This window comes from Corella eumyota, chromosome 3 (genome assembly GCF_963082875.1).
Source record: "Corella eumyota chromosome 3, kaCorEumy4.1, whole genome shotgun sequence".
Classification (NCBI taxonomy): Eukaryota; Metazoa; Chordata; class Ascidiacea; order Phlebobranchia; family Corellidae; genus Corella; species Corella eumyota.
The window spans coordinates 2,547,371-2,570,113 of record NC_137492.1 but is presented as its reverse complement, the minus strand read 5'-3'; the positions used below and the strand labels follow the sequence as shown (position 1 = coordinate 2,570,113).

The window sequence follows — 22,743 nt, the reverse complement described above, 5'->3', positions numbered from 1 at the left end:
ACTTTTTGTAAGGCTGGTATTTTACCATTTGTGCTTAGCTAATTGCTGGTGTAAGGTACTACAGTGAGGAAAATAGTAAAAAAATAACTAGAAATGTCAAAAATGAAGCACTGATAACAAAATTGTGACATTTATTACTTCAACATTGACTAAAATAGCAAATTGGGTTAAAATTAAACTTGATTGATAGCAGAAATAAGTCTTTCTTTCATTGCGGGTAATAATTTTAAATGTTCATCTGCACATGCACACATACAGTCTGCAAATTTTTTCTCAGTGGCTGGATCCATTTTTTCACCATAACTCATCGAGTCTTTGGCTTTGTCCTGACAGACAAGCATGCTTCTATGCAACCTCTGTTGAAATTCTTCTAATTCTAAAAACATGAGATACAAGGTAAGAATATGTATTTTATAGGAGCAATATGGGTTTAAGTTTATCCGAAAGATTAATGGTCTTCACTTAGTCAAAAAATTGTGAATTTTACTGTATATACATATGAATTAAGCTTTATGCCAACTTTATTGTGTTATATACCTTGTTTGACTACTGACTGTACTCTAGCTAATGGTTGTTGTGAATTTTTGATGCAGTTTTGTACTTCTTCTGCAGTGGCGGAAGTATTATCACAACATGATGCTCCTGCTCTTAAAGCTCGACCCTAAGAAATACCACAGCAAATTATTATTGTGAGTACCAATTATAGCAACATTGTACTTAGTGCACATAATTCTTGTGCCATGTTATGTTAAATTTGCAATCATAACATAGTCATGTGTAGTACCATCTGACTAATAAAATGCTATTTACAGTGGGAATATTAAACCCTTTAAATAATATATATATACAATAAAAGTTAATTTATAAAACTACATTTGGTTAAAGGTATTTACTAAGTTAGAAATTGCCAACATTTGACCATTACAATTATAAAAGATAAAACAACATACTTGTATTTTTCTTAGGTGTTTTTTTTCCAAGTCTCTTTGCATGGCACTTGCCTCATGGTCAATTTTTTGCAAGGACTCCTGTATTCTTTGGTCCATGATTTTAAATATCTTAAGAAAAACACAACTGTCAGAGTGTCAGACAGGTGAAAAGACAAATTTAAGGTAAGTTTAAAGTCTACCAGTCTTTGTAACAGTTCCTTATTTTTAAAAGGTATTTTTTTATTAATTTTACATTCTAACCTTTAAATAATATTACAAACAGACAATGAGACAAATAAGTTATTTAAAAAAAGATGCTTTAATTTAAATTAAGCTAAATATGATGATTAATATATTACCTGTTATAATATGTACCTAAACTACTATAAATAAATGATTTTTAACAAAATTAAGAAAAAATATATTAATAGAACAACTTTCCAATTAAAATGTACTTTAGACTGCCATGTGCTAAAAATAATCAGTCAAGCAAGGAATAAAAGTTTTGTATCGCATATCTAACACAGCATGTGGTAAAAAATATTTAATAGAGAAACGCAAAAACACAACTACCCTAAAAAACTTTAAAAATATATCGCTATATCCATGCTGTACTGTGTGCTACCAAGGCCATGGAAATTCCCTGCTAGTAAATATTTTTTCATGGTATGTGAACATACATAGTACAGTAAAAAGAGAATTGAAACATCTAACAGAAAAGCCTTTTTAACTACTTGTCCATATTTGGCAAAGCTTTGACACGCCGTAACGACGTAAGAAGGAGAATCGTCGAAACGCCGATCCACTTTACCTTATTTGTCGGACCCTATTTACATTTCTATAAAAAGCGGAAAGGAGAAAGCCGATTTTGAAGTTGAAATTCGTTGGTATATTGTAGTTTTTACGTTATTTCGCGACAAAAACCCGAACTTTTTTTAATATTATTTTCGATGTAACCCGTCGGCATATTCCTGCCGAAAAATTTATGGGTAATCGGTTTTAGATATTCCGTAATTAGCGAAATTCCCACGGTCTGCGTAAAAAGTGACGTCAGGCTGTAGAACCTAGAATTCGTTCTTAAGCGACGGTCTGCCGATTCTCCGTATTCATTCTCAATACGGTTTCGTCGAAGTGAGACCTACATGTTATACTTGAACTCGGAATTCAAAGCACGTTAAATCAAATAAATTTAATGTCATAGTATAAATTGAAGAAAAATTAACCAGTAAATCAACAAGTTAATGAGTCATAAGTGCACAGTTGCATATTAAGCAACCAGTTGACCAGATTTTAAGCAGTTAGACTTCAAGCAATCAGTCCCTATGTTGGCACATCTAGAAAATACGCTGGCTATCGAGAATACCTATTCAGAGCTCGTGTGGTGGAATACTACTTTACAATCGACTTCATCACCATCATCAATGGACACAGACTATGAAGATACAAACTCAGTGTTTAATTTTAGTTTAACGGAAAGCAAGAACAAGATGCTACAATGCGAGGGCAGTATGGATTTTTACTTTGAATTCGACAACCCAATTGACACTAATCTATGCGACAATAATGGCAATAGTTTAGCGCCTAATGATACTGAAAACAGTAGAACCAACGGGCAAAACAATACACAGTCGCCCACATTTATTCCAAGAGAAGCGGAAATACCGTTTACCTGTACTGCCTCGGATAGCTATGGTGTGGGTGGGTTTAATTTTTCAACCAATCAACTACCTATCATTACTCCACCTACTACCAATAATGCACTGGCCTCATGCGCAAGCGAGATACACCAAGATACCGAAATAACAAAAACGGAAGCTATTGGCAGTGCTATCTCTAACCCAGTGAGCCATAGGGCTAGTCTGTCGCAGTCATTTGCACAACTGCTCGGGCCCGAGTCCTGCTTTAGTAACATTGATTCTACCTCGGCGGATACAAAGTCAATAACCCTGGATTGTGAGGCTATTTCGGGTGGGGGTACATCGACAAGTAGTGTAGCATCTACCGGGTCTGAAGCCTCGAATTACGGTACACCGCAAACTTCGGCGTTTGAGGGCATCCATTTTGTTGATGACCAAAACTCGAACTCGATTTTTGAAACGACCCAATCTTCGGCTGTTGTCGATTCTAAAGGTAAGAAAATGTTTATTTATTAATTTGTAATACTTTGTGTTGAATGTTAAATAAAAATTATATATTTAAATTACTCTAAACTATGGTAAATATATTCTGTTAAAAAATAATTTTTTTGTCGGCATTTTGCATTTTAAACTTAACCTTTTTATAAAAAGCATTAAAACAATCACATAGCAAAAACTAGTATAATTAACTAAACGGTTAAGCGTGCCCAAAAACTTATAATTTATTATAATTTCTTAATTAGACTCTTACTAATAATTTCAAGTATCTTAAATAGTTCAAAGATTTTTTATTTTAAAATTAAGTCTTGAAAGCTAAACACGATTTCAGACAGTTTAGGCCAAACGGATTATTTTTTTGTAAACATAACGTTTTCTAAATTGCTAGGTTAACGCGTGAGTTTATATAAATTATATTTCGCTTAATACTATTAGTTGTATTTGGTTGTTGTTTTGTTCTAATGAGGAGAACGTCTGACGTCATATTTATGTAATTATGCGCCATTATAGGAATTTGGTACTTCAATTTTTAATTTTGTGGCCGCCATGGAGTTAGACCTTCGAAGTAGTTTTAAAGCTAATTGGTTCCTTGTTTTAAGTGCCTTTACTTTAAATAAGATCACCAGTTCTAACTTGAGATTAGACTGTTAAAGTTAGGCTTGCAAAAGCATAAACTAAGTTTTTAGCATTATGGGTACCTTATATTAATGATATTATATTATTTTTACAGATTCAGGTATGAATTCGGTTCAGTACATGCTGCCCCAAGAGGCTTTCAGTAATCATATCACAACCAACAGTGAAGCGATAGTTAACGCCGGTCCAATGCCTTCTTTGATCCCGGCAGAAAATATGTCAATGCCGGCTTTATACCAGGATGGCCTTAGCGTGTATCAGCCAGGCACAGAGCAAAGTTTGGATATTAACAAAGACTCTATAGACACAATGCGACATTCGCCTTACTCTGTAAACGACCAAATTCCATCTGTGCATACCTCGCCGGTGGTTCAACCACAGAGCCCAACGACTCGTCGCAACACTTCAGTAATTTCCCGCGTTTACTCCAACCCACCTAGCTTAAACAACCAAGTTTCGGACGCGTCGTCGTTTACCACATACTCTCATATCAAGAAATCTGAGGACAATATAACCTACATGCCAAACCAGGATAATGTAACTTACTATCACCCGACCAACGAGCTTGCAAATGGCAATCAATCGCCTAATACACAGGATGTTTATCACCCAGTTTCAAGCAATTCTCATAATGATATTACATCAAGTTTAGTGCCACCGGTTACTATTAAAGAAGAAGCGTTTTCACCAGGTCAAGCCAGAGGCTATACAAGCCCTTTGCCAACATCTTCCCAGCATTATTTTGGCCAAGCCCAGACCTCGCCACAGCATATGACCCAGCCTGAATTAGAGTACAGCGAGTTTGCAGCAAGTTACCAACAGCAAAACAACAGCCTATGTAACAGTTACAACAACTTTGTGGAAAAACAAGAAAACTTTGGAGACGAACTTCGTCGTAGAATGACCTTACCTGGCCAAGGTGATTTTAACTCTTCTAGTTTTTTACCTATCGACCAATTTTACGACCAGCAACAACACCAGCAAAACAGCCAATTTCCATACCATTCTCAAATGTTAAATATCGACCACCGACTGGCCCCTTCACGATTTGTTCCATGCGATGACATAAGGGCACAGCCCCCGCCGCCATATTGTTACAATCCTGATGCGTTTCCAATGCTTCCACCAAGCGGTGGATTTTTCACTCCCGAAGACAGCTCGTATTTCTTGGGCAGTTTTTCAAGCTGCCCGCCACAGTTACACAAAGATACTATGGTATCACATACACCACAATTTATTGATGTGATGCCGCCGCCAGCACCTAAGAAATACACTGGGAAGAGACCTAGTCCAAAAGTACCACCACAGGACAGACCCTATTCCTGTCCGTTGGCGACTTGTGATAAGAAATTTTCACGTACAGACGAGCTAAACCGTCATATCAGAATACATACAGGTAAATTTTTTAACATTTTATATTTAAAACAAGTAGTTTTTCTTAAAAACTGTTGTTTTTAGAATGTGTACCATGTTTCACATAGGCTGCATTTTTTGTTTAATTTTATGCGAATAATTACATGTTTTATAAATAATAGGATTACAATGAAATAATATAATAACAATGTTATTTTTAGAATCGTTTATTAATCATCATGTTTATTTTTGCGCAGGCGATAAGCCGTTTTTATGTACCGAGTGTCAGCGAAGATTTTCCCGCAGTGACCATCTAAGAACCCACACAAGAACACACACCGGTGAAAAGCCTTATCATTGTGATATCTGCAGTAAAAGATTTGCAAGAAGTGATGAATGTAACAGGCACAAGAAAATACACAATAAAATTAAGACCAAAAAGGTGACCACCTCGCAGGCTGGCAAGTCGACCAGTCGAAAAACTGTCAGAAACCCTATTCCATCACAATTCCATCCTTATAATAACATGAGGCCTAATTTTTAAAGAGCAATTTTTCTGTTGTGTTATTTTATTTATATTAACAATATTGTGTTTGTTATCAATTCTTAGTTAATTATAATTATTGTTGCTAATAGATATATATCATTGGTTTACACTAAACCCACTGTATTACCTTTGTTTTATTTTGAGCTTGCTTTATATTAGGTTATGTTTTAGAGTTTAAAAAATTTGGATGTTTTAACTAAAATATTGTGTTTGAATATAGGTGTGATTATTATGAAATTTATTCCAATTTAAAAGATGTATTTTTGTGTTTTTGCAAAGTTCAAATTTTATTAACCTTACGTTGCTAGTTCGTTTTATTTTTCGTCTGAACTTCCAATTCTTATAAAACATGACCTATTGTAACCTATTTGTTTTCTCGCCTTATTTTTCGTTTAATAATTCCCTTATTATATGGTGCCGTTGACCGGTTACCAGTTGTTATTTTTCGCGGAATAAAACAGAGGCCTTAACGGCAAAAAATTTAATGACTGGTTTTGAATATCTGAAAATCAGGTTTACTACAGACGGTATAAAAATAACACTATTTAAAATTGTCACAAACAGAAATTAGCCCACACAAAAATGTACTTTTTGCCAATAATAATCAAAAGGATTAAAACTGCAAAACAGAATTGCTGTGCTTTTTGGCTTACAGCATATGCTAAAGTAACTAATTGGCTAAAAAGCAAAAATTCCCTTTTGCAAAGTAAATAGGGATTTAGTATAGCTCGTAAAGTGTCATATTAAAATGAGTAAAAAATTTGAGCCAGGAAAGCAATAACCTGTTAACAATTTTGTAGAAAACTAAATTTTTAAAATTTTTGTTTTTTTTAATTTTAATACCACATTTTTAGGTAGGCGATTACGAATCAGCAACCTACCAGTTCGTGTATTGAGTTTATGTATTTGTATTAGTTTTAGCCGCAATTCAAGTTTTTAGTTATTTATAGAAAGGTTTATATAAAAAGCCTAACCATTTAAACAAATACAGTTGTCGGATTTCCAATACAACAATTTGTTTGCCTTTAAGTTTACAGAATTTGCGGAATTTAAGCTACCTTTTGCCCCTTTACCTAAATCATTATGCAACTAAATTTATGCATTTTATCTTATTAGCAAATGTCATATGGTGAACGAACTTGTTTGGCTAGTCAATGTCAATATGTATGTGTGACTCACTGTCGTCTTAAAACACTTTGTGTTTGCAAACTTGTATTTTCAAGGCTATAGTTGTCAAGAATTATTGCCTACCCACTCAAATTTTATAGCAACTTGCTATCGAAAATAACAAAAAACACCTAAAATTAGTTGCTTACGTGCATCGTATGTTACGCTGTTTAAGTTATGCGGTTGCAAAGATTGATAAAAATCCTTTTAGATTTCAATTACTACTGGGACTTACCTAAAATCGTTTTTTTCGGTCTAAGAAGGGGATGATTTTTCCGTACTACGATGTAATTATTTACCAAGTACACCACTTTAGTCTGTCTACATTTGCTAGGCTACTCAACCTAATCAATTGTCCTAAATACTAGAACGCTTAAACGAAATAGACGTTTTTTTCACTAATTTTAGGTAATCTTTTCCTACAGCACACGACATTCTACTTCAGCCAAACGGCAATTACCGGCAAAGTTTAAGTATTTTTTAAAATGCGTGAGTTTGAATTATTCAAATGACGTAACATTAATTTAGGTAGAGTGATTTTTTAATGTCACCAATTTATTTTAATTAAAAGACATCTAATTTAAATCGTGCCTAATTGCTTTTAATTTTTTAAATAATATGTTAACTAGAATCTTAGCCTAAAAATCAGAATCAAAATTTCTCCGGCGGATTACAAAAATAGAGTACATCAAAGGTCGTGTTTATATATTGCGGTTTTGACTCGCGGTTATAAAAAGATAAATGTTGCTTTATTTAAACATTTTGGCTATTTTTGCATTGCTTTAGTTATTTTGAGTAGACTTACATTGTTAATACTTCAATAAAATTGGTATTTTTTAAGTTTTAATGACCGTAGATTTTACAGTTTCCTAATAAGTCTAAATGGCACGAATTTCGTAATTCTAAATCATAGAAATAATATGTATAAGTACTCCAAAACACCTAAAAGAATGTTGAAAATCATAAAGTAAATAGAGTTAATGGTAAAAATCAAAAGTTTTATTATCATTACTTAAATCATAAGTGGGTGGACGGCGCAGACTTCCGTTTATATATTTCCGGGAGGCAGATCACGCTGTCTGGCAACTGGCTAAGGTCTAACAACATAATGCATGTGAATCACTGTCGCAAAATTCGAGTATTGTATCACCCAGGAATATGAAAACGCCGTTGGCTTTCCGTCGAATTTCAGTTAAATTCAAGTGATGACAAAAGTGCACGCGTATACCGCACCGCCCCCATATAAACAATTACTTTAACGCACGTGGAGTACCCAACTTAATAACATAACTACAGATTACACGCATTTTTACGTGTTATAGAATTTTGTAGTTGTTTGTAAAGAAACGACAGGATTTTGTAGATTTCCGTTACGTCAGTGTAATTGTTTATCGCAATCTTTAAAATGTGTTTATTTGCACGTTATATTTAGTGTATCAACTTGTGATTTTCAGTGCTAAACATGTTAGCTAAACTGAATAACAAAAACAGTCTAAAATCAGACACAGAAATTTTTTCAAACTAAAAAAATATTTTTTTGATTATTGTTTATATATATTTTTTTAGGGTTTAAATTCTTACAATAAGTCTGTTTTTTGTATTTTCTATGACTACATAACCAAAACAAATAAGAACCGGTTTTATTGTTTATAATACCCGCCCCACACAATTATATTTTTAGTTTTTTTGGTCGATAAACTGTCGTTTGTGATTATTTTCTATAATCTGTATATTTAATAAAACCTTTTTTCGTTTCCCACGCAAGTTATTTTTAACCAAACGTGACAGCGTGCAAAAAACAACAAGAATGTTGAGCCTACAGTTCAAGTTTACGCTATAGCTTATAGTGACGCACGCTAAAGAGATTAAGTTTGTTTTGTTTTTATCAACACTTTAATAGGGAGAAGCCTTGGAGTTGTTTGTAGCACTTATTAGGTTATTGTTATGTAAGTGTTGTTTTGCATTTGTGTTATATGTTGTTTGTTACTTTTTTAAACGGAAAAACCATAACTTTTTTGGAAACTAATTTGCAAAACAGTTATGTTTTGCAGGGATTTAAATAGCATTGACCTTAAATAATAATATTAAAACGAAATTCTTATCTGATTTTCCAGGAAATTTAATTTAAAAATATTTATTGAATAAATATAAATTAATTTTTTGCTTTTCTTAATATAGAACCACGCAAATTTTTTTAATATGAGAAAGCGACGTTTTTTGCGTAAGGAGAACATAAGTTAACGCTTCCTATGTTAACTGAACTGTATTGTGTTTCTAAAAATTAAATGGTTACTGATTTTTAGTTAAGGTTTACAATTTTTGCTCTGCTTGAAATATTTTAATGTTAATTTTAAAACGTTTAAATAGGTGTAGGCCATTTGCATTTGATTAAAAATGTTTTTGTTATTTAAAAAAACATGATAAGTTATCTTAATTGTTATGCTTAAGTGTTTTTCTCTTAATACAAACACCTAAGCTGTAATCAAAATTAAAAATAACACGAGACATAGCCGAGTAAACATATAGAATCTGCTAGAAATAAACTTCATTCTAAAATAACTTGATAATTTTAACCTTAAATCAGCTGTTAAGTGAAATCGAAAAATAGAGCCTATTTTTGCGCGATTTTAGCCTGCGGGGTCACGTGATGTCTCTTTCAATTTTTGCGTGAGAGCGCCGGCGTAAAATTGCGTCGCTATTAATATTCACTTTTCTAAGTAAGTACACGGTTTATACACATGGTAATTTTATCTTCACGTTACATTGAACTTGTAGGAACGTGAGAAAGGACGTAGGATTTTCTCCTATTTTTACGTTTTTAGTAAGCTTAACAGGATATGCGTGGTATTATAATAGCATACCGGCGGGATTCAGCCTGTTTAATTTACAACACTACCCTACAATTTCTGCGTGAAGTGTTGTATAATTTGATGACTTTGAATTAATAAAAAAAAAAATTATGAACACGTTTCAACAGGTGTCAAAGGTGTTGCCCGCTGGTCCCTTCCCCGGTTCCCTGACTGTGCCCTGGTCTTCATAAAACTAAATAACTATCTTTTGAATTCACAAATAGCAATTTATTATGTTTGTTTTGTACATTATGCTTAAATTAAATTTTCTTTTTCGTTACAAATACAAATTTATTTTTTACGTTCAAGCAGGGGCAAGACTAAAAACACAATTTCAAAAATGTTAAGAATACTTTAACAATACGTTGGTATGTGGGTAAATTATAGACATTGTTTTTTAAACAAAACGATGATGACAAAAAAAATTTTCGTTATCATTTTATGAATCTTTATCGCCTACGCGTGGATTTACATTGATTATAATCAGGTATTTATTTTATTTCATATGCACAGCACAAAATGTTTTAAATTTGCTAATAACGAAGGAATTTGCTTCAAACACGACTGTGACTTTCTTGAATTAAATTTGTTTATTAATTTACACGTTAGGTGAAAAGAAATTGTGATTCTAAACATCAATATTACAAAACAAAAACACAAGTAATCCCTTTTATCATAATACTTCTTTCCAATTTTAGTTCTTACCTTTATTTAAATGACATTTCTTCTACCGGCTATTAGCCGGCGTTTTGAAGTATTTATTTGTTTGTTCAGCAGGTTTATTTGCCATTTAAATCCCTGGGCCGTTGGAGAAGTTCCCCGGCGTAAACCGGTAGTTGTTTATTTTTTCTTGCACGGAATGACAAAGCTAAATTCGACTAAACACGATCTCGTAGTAGAACTTTTTTTAGAAAATGCTCCATTAGGGTAATTAAGCTTTTATATTTTATGGTAACCTTAAAAAATCGTATTTTGTTGTGTATTCTTGTAGAAAATAAGTCTTAAAATTAATTAAAAATATTAGATGTAGGCTACAAGTTTTGTTCTTAGGTCTATGCCGACATTAATTTTATTGTTTTATGTTTTTTAGTTTATTTAATTTTATTTGATCATATTTATATGATCTTAACCTTTTTTATAGTATTAAAACATGTTAAAAAATAATAAGTTTTGTAAAAAAAAGTATTTGCTCTAAACAGCTCAGGGGTGCCCACGTGCGACTAAAATATTTCAAAATAAAATTTAAAAGGCTGTGATCAAGTTTTGTGCATTTTTAGAAATTCCAGTGAAGCTTACAAATCGTTCCTTGTTAATATATTATTATTGCAAGAGCTATAAAAACAAATGTGAGTTGAACTCAGCGGTAAATTATAGATTTATAACTAAAATAAAAGTAATATGAACGAATATGAAATGTCGTGGATTCGCTGGAGTCTTAAAACTTAATCAAAAACTGGAAAGTTAAAGAAAAATGTCGGAAAATGAAGGTGACGGTTTGGTTGGGGTAACTGTAACTCCTGTAACAACGACTCTGGATAATTTAACGACTACTACAGTTGCAGGTTTGGAACTAAAATATATTTATATCACTGTAAAATGCTTCAGTTTATTGTTAGTTAAATATTTTTGTTGATCTTTTAATTTATTTGTTTATAGGTTTTATAGTTACTTTTTAAAACACAAAAAATTGTTTTTAAAATAAACAATTGTAAATATCTACTAAGAACAAATTTAAAATTTTCTTTAAAAAGCAATATGTGCCTTCAAATATTTTTTGTTCTTAAAAAAACAATAAAAATTTCAACATATTTTGATTTTTTTGTATTTTTAGGAACAGTAATAACAACATACGACAATGTAACCGTAATCATACGAACGTCAGCACTAATATTTTTACTTGCTGTATCCTTGATTGGAAATTCTATGTTGGTGTTATCAGTTTCTCAAGCAAGCAAATCAAGATACAACCCTTTCAATGCATTTTTGCTCAGTATGGCGGCTTATGCATTATTAGAATGTGCCCTGACTATGTCTCTTGCAACAGGTTATTTTTTTATTTATATATATTTATTTGTTCTTGATTTTGAAAGATAGACTTCATGACCCAAACTTAGAATAACATCAGTTACCCTGACCTACTCACAAGTTTCCTTTAGCAGTTTGGGATTCTATTGAATAGTTATAAGCTGCTGATTAGGTGTTGATTAAGCAAAAGTTTGTACCGTTTATAGCACTTTCTTTAAGGGTGATACAGCATGAGAGCAGTGGGGATCAATCTCAGGACCTTATGTCGTGGTAAAGCTAAGTGTTGTGACCACTACACCATTTTGCCACATAGTTTATAAATTTTTTTAAATGCAATTGAATTAATTATTTTTTAAATTATTTTTTAAATATTTATGCATTTTTTTACACAGGAATTGAATTGCAATAAAATAATAAAAAACTTTTAAAATTTTCAGGATTTTCAATTGAACAAATTTGGATGTTCGGTGACTTTTTAGCGGGTTTCAATGCTTCATTTGTTCAACTACAAAATGTCGGAGTTCTGCTCACTATTGTGGCAATGTCAATAGACAGGTGAAACTCTCTAACAAATATTAAGCAGAACTACTGTCTAAAAGTGACTGCCTAATTTGATTAATTTTTATTGTGTAATGATGGTCATTGTAAATCATAGATTTTTGTTGATTTAAAAAAGTGATTTCTTTTTGTGTTAATGTTTACATTTTGCGGGTAGAGTATTATTTATTCCTCGATAATTAAATTTTTATTGCGTTTTTGTTATTTATGTAATTTAAAAAACTATGATTTTTAATTAATTTAAGATTTTTTTATTAACATGTTAAAAGTGTTTGTAACATTTCAAGACAAATTCAATTTAATTTTATAAGTTAAGATTTTCTTTTTTTACTTAAATTTTTTTTACCTTTTTCATTAACTTTATTGATTTTTAGGTACATTGCTGTGACTCGAGTCTCAAGCTATCACACGCACTCTAGTGTCCACCATGCTAATTATGTCGTCCTATACACTTGGATTCATGCTTTTATATTTTCCCTTCCACTTTTATTTCAAAACCAAATGTTGGGTGTTACTGCTCGACCATTCGTGGAGCGAAGTTTGTGCGGGTTAGTTGAAGGAACAACCCTGACTTACACGTAAGTTTAAAATTAAGTTTTAGATAAATTTAAAAATGTATCACTGCCTAAAATGTATATTTAATATATGTTTAGCTAGGGATTATTTGGTTTAAATGCTTTTATCGTCACATTTTTGCATATTTATTTGTGTAATAGTATTAAATAATAAGGTATCAATAAAACTTTATTGTATTTGCAAATAAGAGTCTATTGTAAAAACTGAAATTGCTATTTTAAAAATTTTCAAGAATTTTTTGTTACATAACTACATATCCTTTTATGACAAGTTTCTACTTGACATCAATTCATGTTTGTTATTATTCCACAGATCATTGTTAAGTATAATTTGCTTTTGTATTCCTTTACTTCTCACGGCGACATTTTTGATCATTGTTTTTGTAAAAGCTGGGCAAGAAAAAAGAAGGATTATTGGTTTCAATTCGCCACAGTATGTAAACCGCTGTCTACAGGTGTGAAAATTTTATTTTAATTTGTTTTAACTGATTATTACCACTTGATTTTGTCAATAAGGAAGTAATAATGGCTATAACCATATGGAATTTCCCTATATTAATTTAGCTATTTTTTATCCTATACTCAACCTACTTTTAATTTTAACCTTTTTTGTTTATTATTTGCTTAATTAGAGGTGATGCACTTTTAAATGTATATATGTATTTTTAGAAACAGTATTCACCAATTGTCTTTGTATAATTATTATTTTTAAGTTAACCAGTTTTTTTTATTCAGGAATCGATGTTATTAAACGAAGCTCAATGCGCAAAATTTGTCTGCCTACTCTTCTTCATCTACATCTTATTCAAAGGACCTTACATCATTATCGACATCCTGACCCAAGTCAATTACCCCCCTGCTTTTGAACCCATTTATATTTTTAACACCACTAATAATCAAACTGACACAATAGCAATCGACGGATCAAGATTTTATTATCAGACAATTTTGTCGTGGATGATGTTTAGTTTTTCTGCGGTTTTTCCGTTTATTACACTCATATATTTTAAAGATCATTGGCGGAGACTTAAAAAATGGATTTCATGTTCGGCGGCTACTGTTTCCATTGCAAATAGTAAGTACATACATGTTTAATTTCTTACGATTTTACTTAAACTTAAAATTTTTAGAATCCTACAAAATCTTGGGATAGTCGTTACTTAATTCTTTGTTTTTAAAAACTAGGTTGATTGAAATTTTAACACTAACTTTTTATAAAGTTAAAATAACATTTGTCAATGTGCTTTTTGTTAAACTTAAATTAATTTAAACACATATTCTAAAAAGTAGTTTTTGCACACAAATGTATTTGCAAGTGTAGGCGTAGCAATGTAGAATTTTATTAATTTGAAAGCACCTAGGTGTACAGGTGCACGTGCTGTTATTGTATAGGCCTAGTCACCAATTTACACCCAACAATAATTGAAATTTGATCACAGCTTGACATGAGTTTTTGCTGTGTTGGTCTGAAACAATTACAGGTCAAATTACGATTGTCGTAAAAATTTTTCCGTTTCATATATTACTTTATATCTCTGTTGTTGTTTTCAATTGGATTTGTAAGAAGTGTAAAAGGCATTTTCTAATTCAATGATGTTTATTTATTTTAAACGCACAAGTGATTTTTTAATATATGAAATTTTTTTATATTAGTAAGTCTTATATAGTAACTATTCAATTTACACTTTAAAAAGCAGTTAGATTATTTAAACAAGACTATACCTCCAATATTTAAAAAAAAATGTCTTTATTTATTTTGTTGATTTTTAAAAACACATCAATTCTAACAATAATCGCATAATAATAACACAGTGGTTCATAACAGGAATTAGGTTAAATTAAATGTTGTTGCAAGTGCCACACAACTCTTACCCTGTAATTGAATTACACTTAACATCATTATCATATTGTTTTTTCACTTCCAAAGTGGTGCTTGTTGTTTTTTGAATGCTTGTTTTACATTAAGCAATTGCCTGTTGTAATGATACTTGACTGTAGGATTTTTGCTGGTATGATATAATGGTGTAGTGATTACTTTTAAGATAATTACAGTATTAGCGGTTGGAATTTAAACACAATTAATTGGTGTTCAAGTTTTTTACATCTTTATTACACTTCAAAAATTGAAATTACTTTTTTTTTGAAATTAATTTTGTTTTTAACTAAGATTTTTTTTTATATATATTGTTTTACACATATTAATTTATGCATTTTATTATAAAATTTTTACAAATTTTTAATTTTTTTTATAGGTGGTGCACGAAGAGGTGTAAACCCAAGACATCAGCGACAAAAACGCCGAAGACAAATGCAAAGATTAAATACTGAACAAACTAAAAAACGGTACGGAAATTTAAATTAATTCTTTATATTTTTAAAAACATTTTTTATTCACTTACATAAGATATGCTTTAATCTATTTTCTAACTAGTAATTAGCTTATCCTTTAATGGCTACCTTTATGACATTTAGCAATCTTCTATGCCTTAGGTCAATTTATTGTGCTAACACTCACAAAGCCTAAATTAAAAGTCAGAATGACTGTATTATACTTAAAATTCTAAGCAAAAAAAGCTTTGCTATACCTCTTACACTCTTTAATTTTATATAAAAGAGTTAAAATGTAAAAAAAAATTTTTCAAAAAAAACTTAACAATTTTTTTAAAAGTTTTATTTTTTTATTTTAGAAGAAAAAAAACAAAAAAATCGTCACCCACGAATTCTATAGACATTAAGAAGCCCCCATCCAGTATCTCATCCAATATAACAAGTGAAAAAGTCACTGTGAATGGTAACTCGGTTCATGGTGAAGTTTTGTTTAGAATTCCTGTGTTGTACGCTGCAAATGATGGACTACATCTCGTAGCCTCTGATAAACAATTACCAAGGACCAATGAAAACAATAAAAGGTAATTAAAAAAATAAAAATTAGAAAAATAAACTTAATGCATTTATAGCAGAAAAATATCTTTCTTATGCATATTCTGAAATGCTGAAAATACAATTTATAAAATTAAAATAAACTTTTTTTTTCTTATTTGGTGACTCATACCATTTTAAGACTATTTAAGTAAAAATATTATTTAAAATATTGAGATTTTGTACATACCAAGGGTCTGAATTAACGTTTACAAATCGATTGCTAAAAATGAGATCGCATTTTTAGAACAATGATTAGGCCCCATTTTTGCCTTTTTTTTAACACCTGACACCTTGTAAAATGTACTACTACTATGCAAACTAAAGTTTAACTTTTTTGTGCAATAAATTAACGAACTGGGGAAGAAATGTAACCTTTGAAAGCTCATGTTATTGTTATTAAATGCTCTATAGTAATGTTAATGTAATTAAATTAGATTAAAACCGGTTTAAAAAGACTTTGTAAAAATACATAAATATATGTAAGTGTTTTATTATTGTAAAGAATTCGCCATTTTCTTGTTTACGCTAAGTGTTATCTGTTTCTAGTCACGTGTTTACACCTCAAGTCACGTGCTTACACCTAAAGTCACGTGCTTACACCGTTATCTCTATCACGTGGGTTGTATCACGTGTTTTATTAGTTAAACGTGATGCAATGTATTATATGAAGTATTCGTGGTACAAGCATATGAACGGTTGTTTGTGAACCTTTTCGCAATAAAATACTAAAAAATTAAAACGGCTTTCATACAAAAGGCTATCAGGCAAATAAACGTTACATTGGAGGTCCTGCCGAGATCAAATCTTTTAAAGCCATAGCGAATTTATAGAAAAGTTGCAGAAAGTAAAAGCAATCGTTAGACCAACATTCGTTAATTATATAAAAACATCTAAAAAATGGACCATTATTTTAAATCATCGTTGTCGATCGAAATTAAGAACGTGATCGAAATCAATAACTACGAGCGTTTAAAAGGGAACTAGCCTCCCAGAAAAAAAGAATTGGGCTTGAGAACGGTGTGCCAATCGCCAGAGCTTAACAGCAACCAAGCGCTAGAAAAATACGCAGGTAACACCGACGTTGAGGAATATCTCATAAATTTCAACATAGCAAACGCCAACGGATGGGATGCCAGAGAAAGTGGCTACAGGCTTGCACTTAGTCTATATGGCAAGGCTGCAAGCATCGTTACTTAGCCGAAAGTGATCGAGCATTAGCCAAAAGTGATCGAACTTCGGTGACCGTTTTACAGAAAAACTAAGAAAACGTTTTTCTGTCTCAAAGTTGAACGGGTCGACTGAAAATGAGGAAATGGAAATTGAAGGAACGGAAAATGAAGGAACGGAAAATGAAGGAACCGGAAAATGAAGGAACGGAAAATGAAGGAACCGGAAAATGAAGAAACGGAAAATGAAGGAACCGGAAAATGAAGGAACGGAAAATGAGGGAACCGGAAAATGAAGGAACGGAAAATGAGGGAACCGGAAAATGAAGGAAAGCAAAAAAGGAGAAGGCGGAATCTTAAATACTAAAACGCGGAAATTTCGTTGACTGTTTATTTAGGATTACTGTCATTTATTCGAGAACTGATAAGCGATAATGAGTTAATTTTTATTACCCCAGCATACCCTAACTCTCTTCTATAAAATGCCCGTTTATTTTTAAAATAATATTGACTTAAATACAAATAAACAGTCAACGGAATTTCCGCGTTTTATTTTTTTAAGATTCCGCCCTCTCCTTTTTTGCTTTCCTTCATTTTCCGGTTCCTTCATTTTCCGGTTCCTTCATTTTCCGTTCCTTCATTTTCCGTTCCTTCATTTTCCGGTTCCTTCATTTTCCGTTCCTTCATTTTCCATTCCTTCATTTTCCGGTTCCTTCATTTTCCGTTCCTTCAATTTCCGTTCCTTCATTTTCCGGTTCCTTCATTTTCCGGTTCCTTCATTTTTCGTTCCTTCATTTTCCGGTTCCTTCATTTTCCGTTCCTTCATTTTCCGGTTCCTTCATTTTCCGGTTCCTTCATTTTCCGTTCCTTCATTTTCCGGTTCCTTCATTTTCCGTTCCTTCAATTTCCGTTCCTTCATTTTCCGGTTCCTTCATTTTCCGGTTCCTTCATTTTCCGTTCCTTCATTTTCCGGTTCCTTCATTTTCCGGTTCCTTCATTTTCCGTTCCTTCATTTTCCGGTTCCTTCATTTTCCGTTCCTTCAATTTCCGTTCCTTCATTTTCCATTCTCTCAAATTCCGCGTCCCCAGTTGAACCGACTTAATGCGCTACATAGAAGAAAACGAGGGGCTAACGAACCCTTAGACGCACTTGCGAGTGACATATTAACTATGATTCAACATTCTTCGATTTATAAAAATTCAAGAAAATAAGAACTAGAAAAACTTTAGTAAATTGCTTTTTAAATGCAATTAAAAACGACGGTGAGTTGCATTCCGCCATTTATCACACATTACCATCTACAATAGAAAATGCTTTGGAGACAGGGCAGCTCTACGAACAATTGTATAAATGGATTTACCCACTAACGAAATATCGCGCGCTAGATCTAGTGACGATAGTTCAAAGACGAGCAATACCAAGTTACTTCCCGATTTTAATTCAATTTCTGATCCGACTTATTCTTCTTCGGAAAGAAATGTAACAATAAAGTCAGAAGCAGTGACTGTTAAAAAAGATGGTGTTCAGGATAACGAATTTTTTAATATGCTTTTAATATCAGTATTAAAAAACGAAAATTCCATAAAAGAGAGAGTTGCTCGAGCCCAATTAGAGGACGAAGAAATACAGAAAGTGAAACGGAGACTGTCTTTTAAAAAAACGCATAATAAATCTTTTTCAAAATATAATGAACAGCTGTCATCGTTGGTGGTTGCCCCCTCCGGGTCTTAATTTCATTTACAAATAGTTGTGCCAACATCACTTCAGTTAAACATTTTAAAAGGAGCACATCAAGGGCATAGAGGCGTCATGTGAGCGCTGAGGTTATTTTTTTTCGGGTTATTGTGAAAGCATTTTTTTATATAAAATACTATAAGATTAAAACGGCTTTCATACAAAAGACTATCGCGCAAATAAACGTTACACTACTACTATGCTAACTAATGTTAAACTTTATTGCGCAACAACTTACCGATCTTAGGAAGAAATTTCTACATTGTGAGATCATGTTTTTGTTATTACATGCCCTATAGAAACGTACATTAACAGAGGGTTTTGTTGATGCAGTTAAATTAGATTAAAACTGGTTTAAAAAAGCTTTTTAAAAATTTATAAATATTCTTTTTATTTAGAAAAGAAATTTCTTCAAGTGATAATCATCACACCACAAATCCAAACAGCATTGCAGGTTTAACAAATTCGACTTTAACAACACAAACCAATGTCAGTAACGGCGACATTTCTAATAAAGACACAACAAATATTGATGACATTAGGCCTTCATCTGTCGTGGATAAAAGGGTCGATGTTGCCGGATCCAGGGACTATCTTAGAGATGATGATGTGATTGGAATGATGTCGGACTTTGATCCGGATGAGGACACTGAGTCGGAGTTAAATGAATCGGCAAACTCCAGAACTTTGATTTGGCCGCATCGACATTCTGCGACTTTTTTAACTTCGCCGAGTAACAAACAAAACAATTCACCCCTGTGGAAATCCGAGGTTTTCGACTCGAGAACTAAAAAGAAAAAAGACGATGCAAAGAGGTTTTCTGCATCTGGAGCCGACGAGATTCCGCATCCGCACACTCCTACTCCACCCCCAGATGAGGACTTTGGTTCCTTACCAATGCTCCGAGCACGTGAAAAGAGTTTTGAAGAGAGTTCATTTGTGTGCGATCCTCTTCAACATAAACTTCCAGTGTTAAAAAGCAAAACTGTTTCAAATTCAAAGTTAAATCGAATTTTTGGCCAGGGATCGAACACCTCGTTAAGAAGTGAGGTGCTCTCAGATTGTGAGGATAGTAGTGCTACAAACATGGGCTACGAACAATCGCCTGGCAGCACCCATTTGCGAAAAAGCAGTAATTTGTCTCACGATCATAAACAATGGAATAAAGAAAATTCAGCTTTTAGTCCAACTCATGGGAGCCATAATAAAGTTTACCCTAACCATAAAAACATTCCTATTGCATTTAATAGTTGCCCCAATAAGACTGATCCGCATCGGGGAAATGCATTGTCTAGACCAATAGCATCAATGCCACATAATGAATTAAGTGAGCCCCAAAGTTCTATGGGATCAATGGTTGAACTAAATTGCTCCAGTTCTATAGAAGATCTAACAAACTCGATCGACGAAACGCAATTACCGCCGTCGAAATTTCAAGTTTTCCGCAAAAAATCTTTAAATCATAGAACTAAAGCTTTCAGATCTTCAGGTTCATATCCAAGTGCGTATCCACAAATTTTAAATTCTGCGGCAAAAAGGTAACAGTTTTAATGGCGTGAATGTTTTTCTAAAAGGGGTTCAATGTAACTTTGAACCGTAAACTGTAATTATAAAGTATTGCAATAAGATAACCTACAAAAAAGGAACAAATTTTATGAATTGTAAGATATATTATAAATATTACATCATTGCGACGGGAAAAAATGACAAAATCAATTTAATGATTTAAAAACACGCCACAAAATTAATGTTAACATAAAGATTTTAAGTAAGTTAATATAAAAAAAGCCATGTTGTTCTTTAAACAAAAAAATTGTTTTTTTAAAATATATTTTGTGCCCATTTTTATTATTTGACCAGAAGAAATGCCATATGACTACAGCATTTTTTAACCTATGCATTTTATATTATAGACAATGGTACAGTTGGCAATTATTTTGTCTATTTTTATTACCTTTTCGAATTTCGCCTTCTTTGTAATATTGTTTTAAGTGTAGGTTAAATAATAAGGCCATTTTTTATTGATTTGCTGCCTTAATTTTTAGTTTAAATAAGCCATAATAAAATTAAATCATAAATTAAATAAAAAGTATGCTTTAAAAAAATCTGAAAATAGAAGAATACAAAACATATATGATCTTATTTAATTTTATCTTTATTATCAAATAGGCATATTATGAATATTTATTATTTGCACACTAAACATGAACTTTTATTAAATTTTAAGCCAAACAATAAAAAGGCAAAGGTGCTACAATGTGGTGATTATTGTCAATATAAACTCTTTGTTTAATTTCTATTATGCCTTACTTGGTTCCAAAGGGCAACTATGTTTTTGTTTAAACTTGTGAGTATATTTTACAATTAATTTGCTAGATTTTTTGTATATGTACTTAATTAGTTTTATTTAGTTAAATATCATACATGAAATTGTATTTAAAATATTTTTATTAAACTTCTAAATTTTGAAATGTTTTTCTTGTAAAATAGTTCTTTTTATATAATGCATTTTCTTACATTTATATATTATTTTTAATATGATTTACGACTATTTTACTATTAGCTGTGCTACCTAATTACACAATATTTCATATTTTAAATTCGAATTTAATTTTTGCGTTTTAAAGTATTGCATATTTGCACTTTTAATAAAAATGATGGGGTATATATTTGTGAAACTTTTTTTAGTAAGGGTAACTGCAATAAACAAGATATTATTAAATTAATTGGAAAATTTAAACAGTTTATGCAAAAGTTAGGCGCGGTGTAAAGCAATTGCAATTATTTATTTTTTAAACAAATGCCATCATTTTTACTCAAAACGTAAAAGAAAACAAGGACCCGTTTACCATAGCAAATAATTCTGACCGGACAACATACGTGACTGTTACAGCGTGTTCTTGACTTCGGCGTAATAGGTGCCCTTTCACCTATAGGTTATAGGCAATATATAATATTGTATGCAACAAATGTAAAAAAAAAATTTAGATTTTAAATTTAACTACCTTGAAGCAAGCCCATTAGCCTAATAAGCGTTTTTGCAAAAAATTGGTTAAAATCATTGATATATACGAAAGTTATAACATAAAATATTAAATTTTGCGAAGTCGCAAATACGAAATTTAGCCACCTTATTTTATTCGTATTGATCTAACTAACATTCAAGTTAAAACATTTTCAAAAAATATTCAGTAAAACAAAAGTTACAACATTTTTTTTAACTTCGGCGTAGTAGGCACCCTTTAACCTATATGATATGGGCAATATAGAATATTGTATGGGAAAAAAATTTAGATTTTAAATTTAACTATTTTAATATTCATAAAAGTTATGACACTTTTATTAAAAATTGATGAAATCTCAAAACCTAAAATTTTATATTTTATTAGACGCGCATTGCCCTAACTAACATTCAAGATAAAACATTTCGCAAAAATTTTCAGTAAAACAAGAGTTACAGCAAATTTTTATTCTGGGTTTAATTAGGTCACGTGATATTTTTAGCCAATAGTATTGCATATAATTTAAAAAAAAAAAATAAAAAATTTTGAATCGACAAATAATTGTTCTGTTAGAACCGCACATTTCCAATTAACGTGTTTACAAAATATTTTTTGAAAATATTAATATTCATAAAAGTTATGACACTTTTATTAAAAATTGATGAAATCTCAAAACCTAAAATTTTATATTTTATTAGACGTGCATTGGCCTAACTAAAATTCAAGATAAAACATTTTGCAAAAATTTTCAGTAAAACAAGAGTTACAGCAAATTTTTATTCTGGGTTTAATTAGGTCACGTGATATTTTTAGCCAATAGTATTGCATATAATTTAAAAAAAATAAATAAAAAATTTTAAATCAACAAATAATTGTTCTGTAAGAACCGCACATCTCCAATTAACGTGTTTCAAAATATTTTTTGAAAATATTAATATTCATAAAAGTTATGACATATTTATTAAAAATTGATGAAATCTCAAAACCTAAAATTTTATATTTTATTAGACGCGCATTGCCCTAACTAACATTCAAGATAAAACATTTCGCAAAATTTTCAGTAAAACAAGAGTTACAGCAGATTTTTATTCTGGGTTTAATTAGGTCAAGTGATATTTTTATCCAATAGTATTGCATATAATTT

The 22,743-nt window shown here is 31.4% G+C and overlaps 3 protein-coding genes across 3 annotated transcripts; 2 read left to right on the top strand and 1 right to left on the bottom strand.

The window, feature by feature from the left end:
• Positions 1 to 120: 120 nt before the first annotated feature.
• LOC145745594 (protein FAM136A-like) lies at positions 121 to 1,507 on the bottom strand. Its single transcript, XM_082563712.1, has 4 exons — positions 1,289 to 1,507; positions 951 to 1,058; positions 538 to 661; positions 121 to 376 (listed from the first exon to the last, which is right to left on the bottom strand). The coding sequence occupies exons 2-4, from the start codon at positions 1,044 to 1,046 to the stop codon at positions 174 to 176; spliced, it is 423 nt and encodes a 140-aa protein (XP_082419838.1). The 5' UTR covers positions 1,047 to 1,058; positions 1,289 to 1,507; the 3' UTR covers positions 121 to 173.
• A 581-nt stretch (positions 1,508 to 2,088) lies between these two features.
• On the top strand, positions 2,089 to 6,057 carry LOC145745212 (uncharacterized). Its single transcript, XM_082563218.1, has 3 exons — positions 2,089 to 3,059; positions 3,795 to 5,096; positions 5,311 to 6,057. The coding sequence occupies exons 1-3, from the start codon at positions 2,252 to 2,254 to the stop codon at positions 5,595 to 5,597; spliced, it is 2,397 nt and encodes a 798-aa protein (XP_082419344.1). The 5' UTR covers positions 2,089 to 2,251; the 3' UTR covers positions 5,598 to 6,057.
• A 4,894-nt stretch (positions 6,058 to 10,951) lies between these two features.
• On the top strand, positions 10,952 to 21,233 carry LOC145744952 (uncharacterized). The gene is made up of 9 exons (XM_082562928.1): positions 10,952 to 11,178; positions 11,448 to 11,660; positions 12,079 to 12,196; positions 12,574 to 12,777; positions 13,088 to 13,229; positions 13,510 to 13,849; positions 15,027 to 15,117; positions 15,462 to 15,683; positions 18,996 to 21,233. The coding sequence occupies exons 1-9, from the start codon at positions 11,088 to 11,090 to the stop codon at positions 20,137 to 20,139; spliced, it is 2,565 nt and encodes an 854-aa protein (XP_082419054.1). The 5' UTR covers positions 10,952 to 11,087; the 3' UTR covers positions 20,140 to 21,233.
• Positions 21,234 to 22,743: the final 1,510 nt, after the last annotated feature.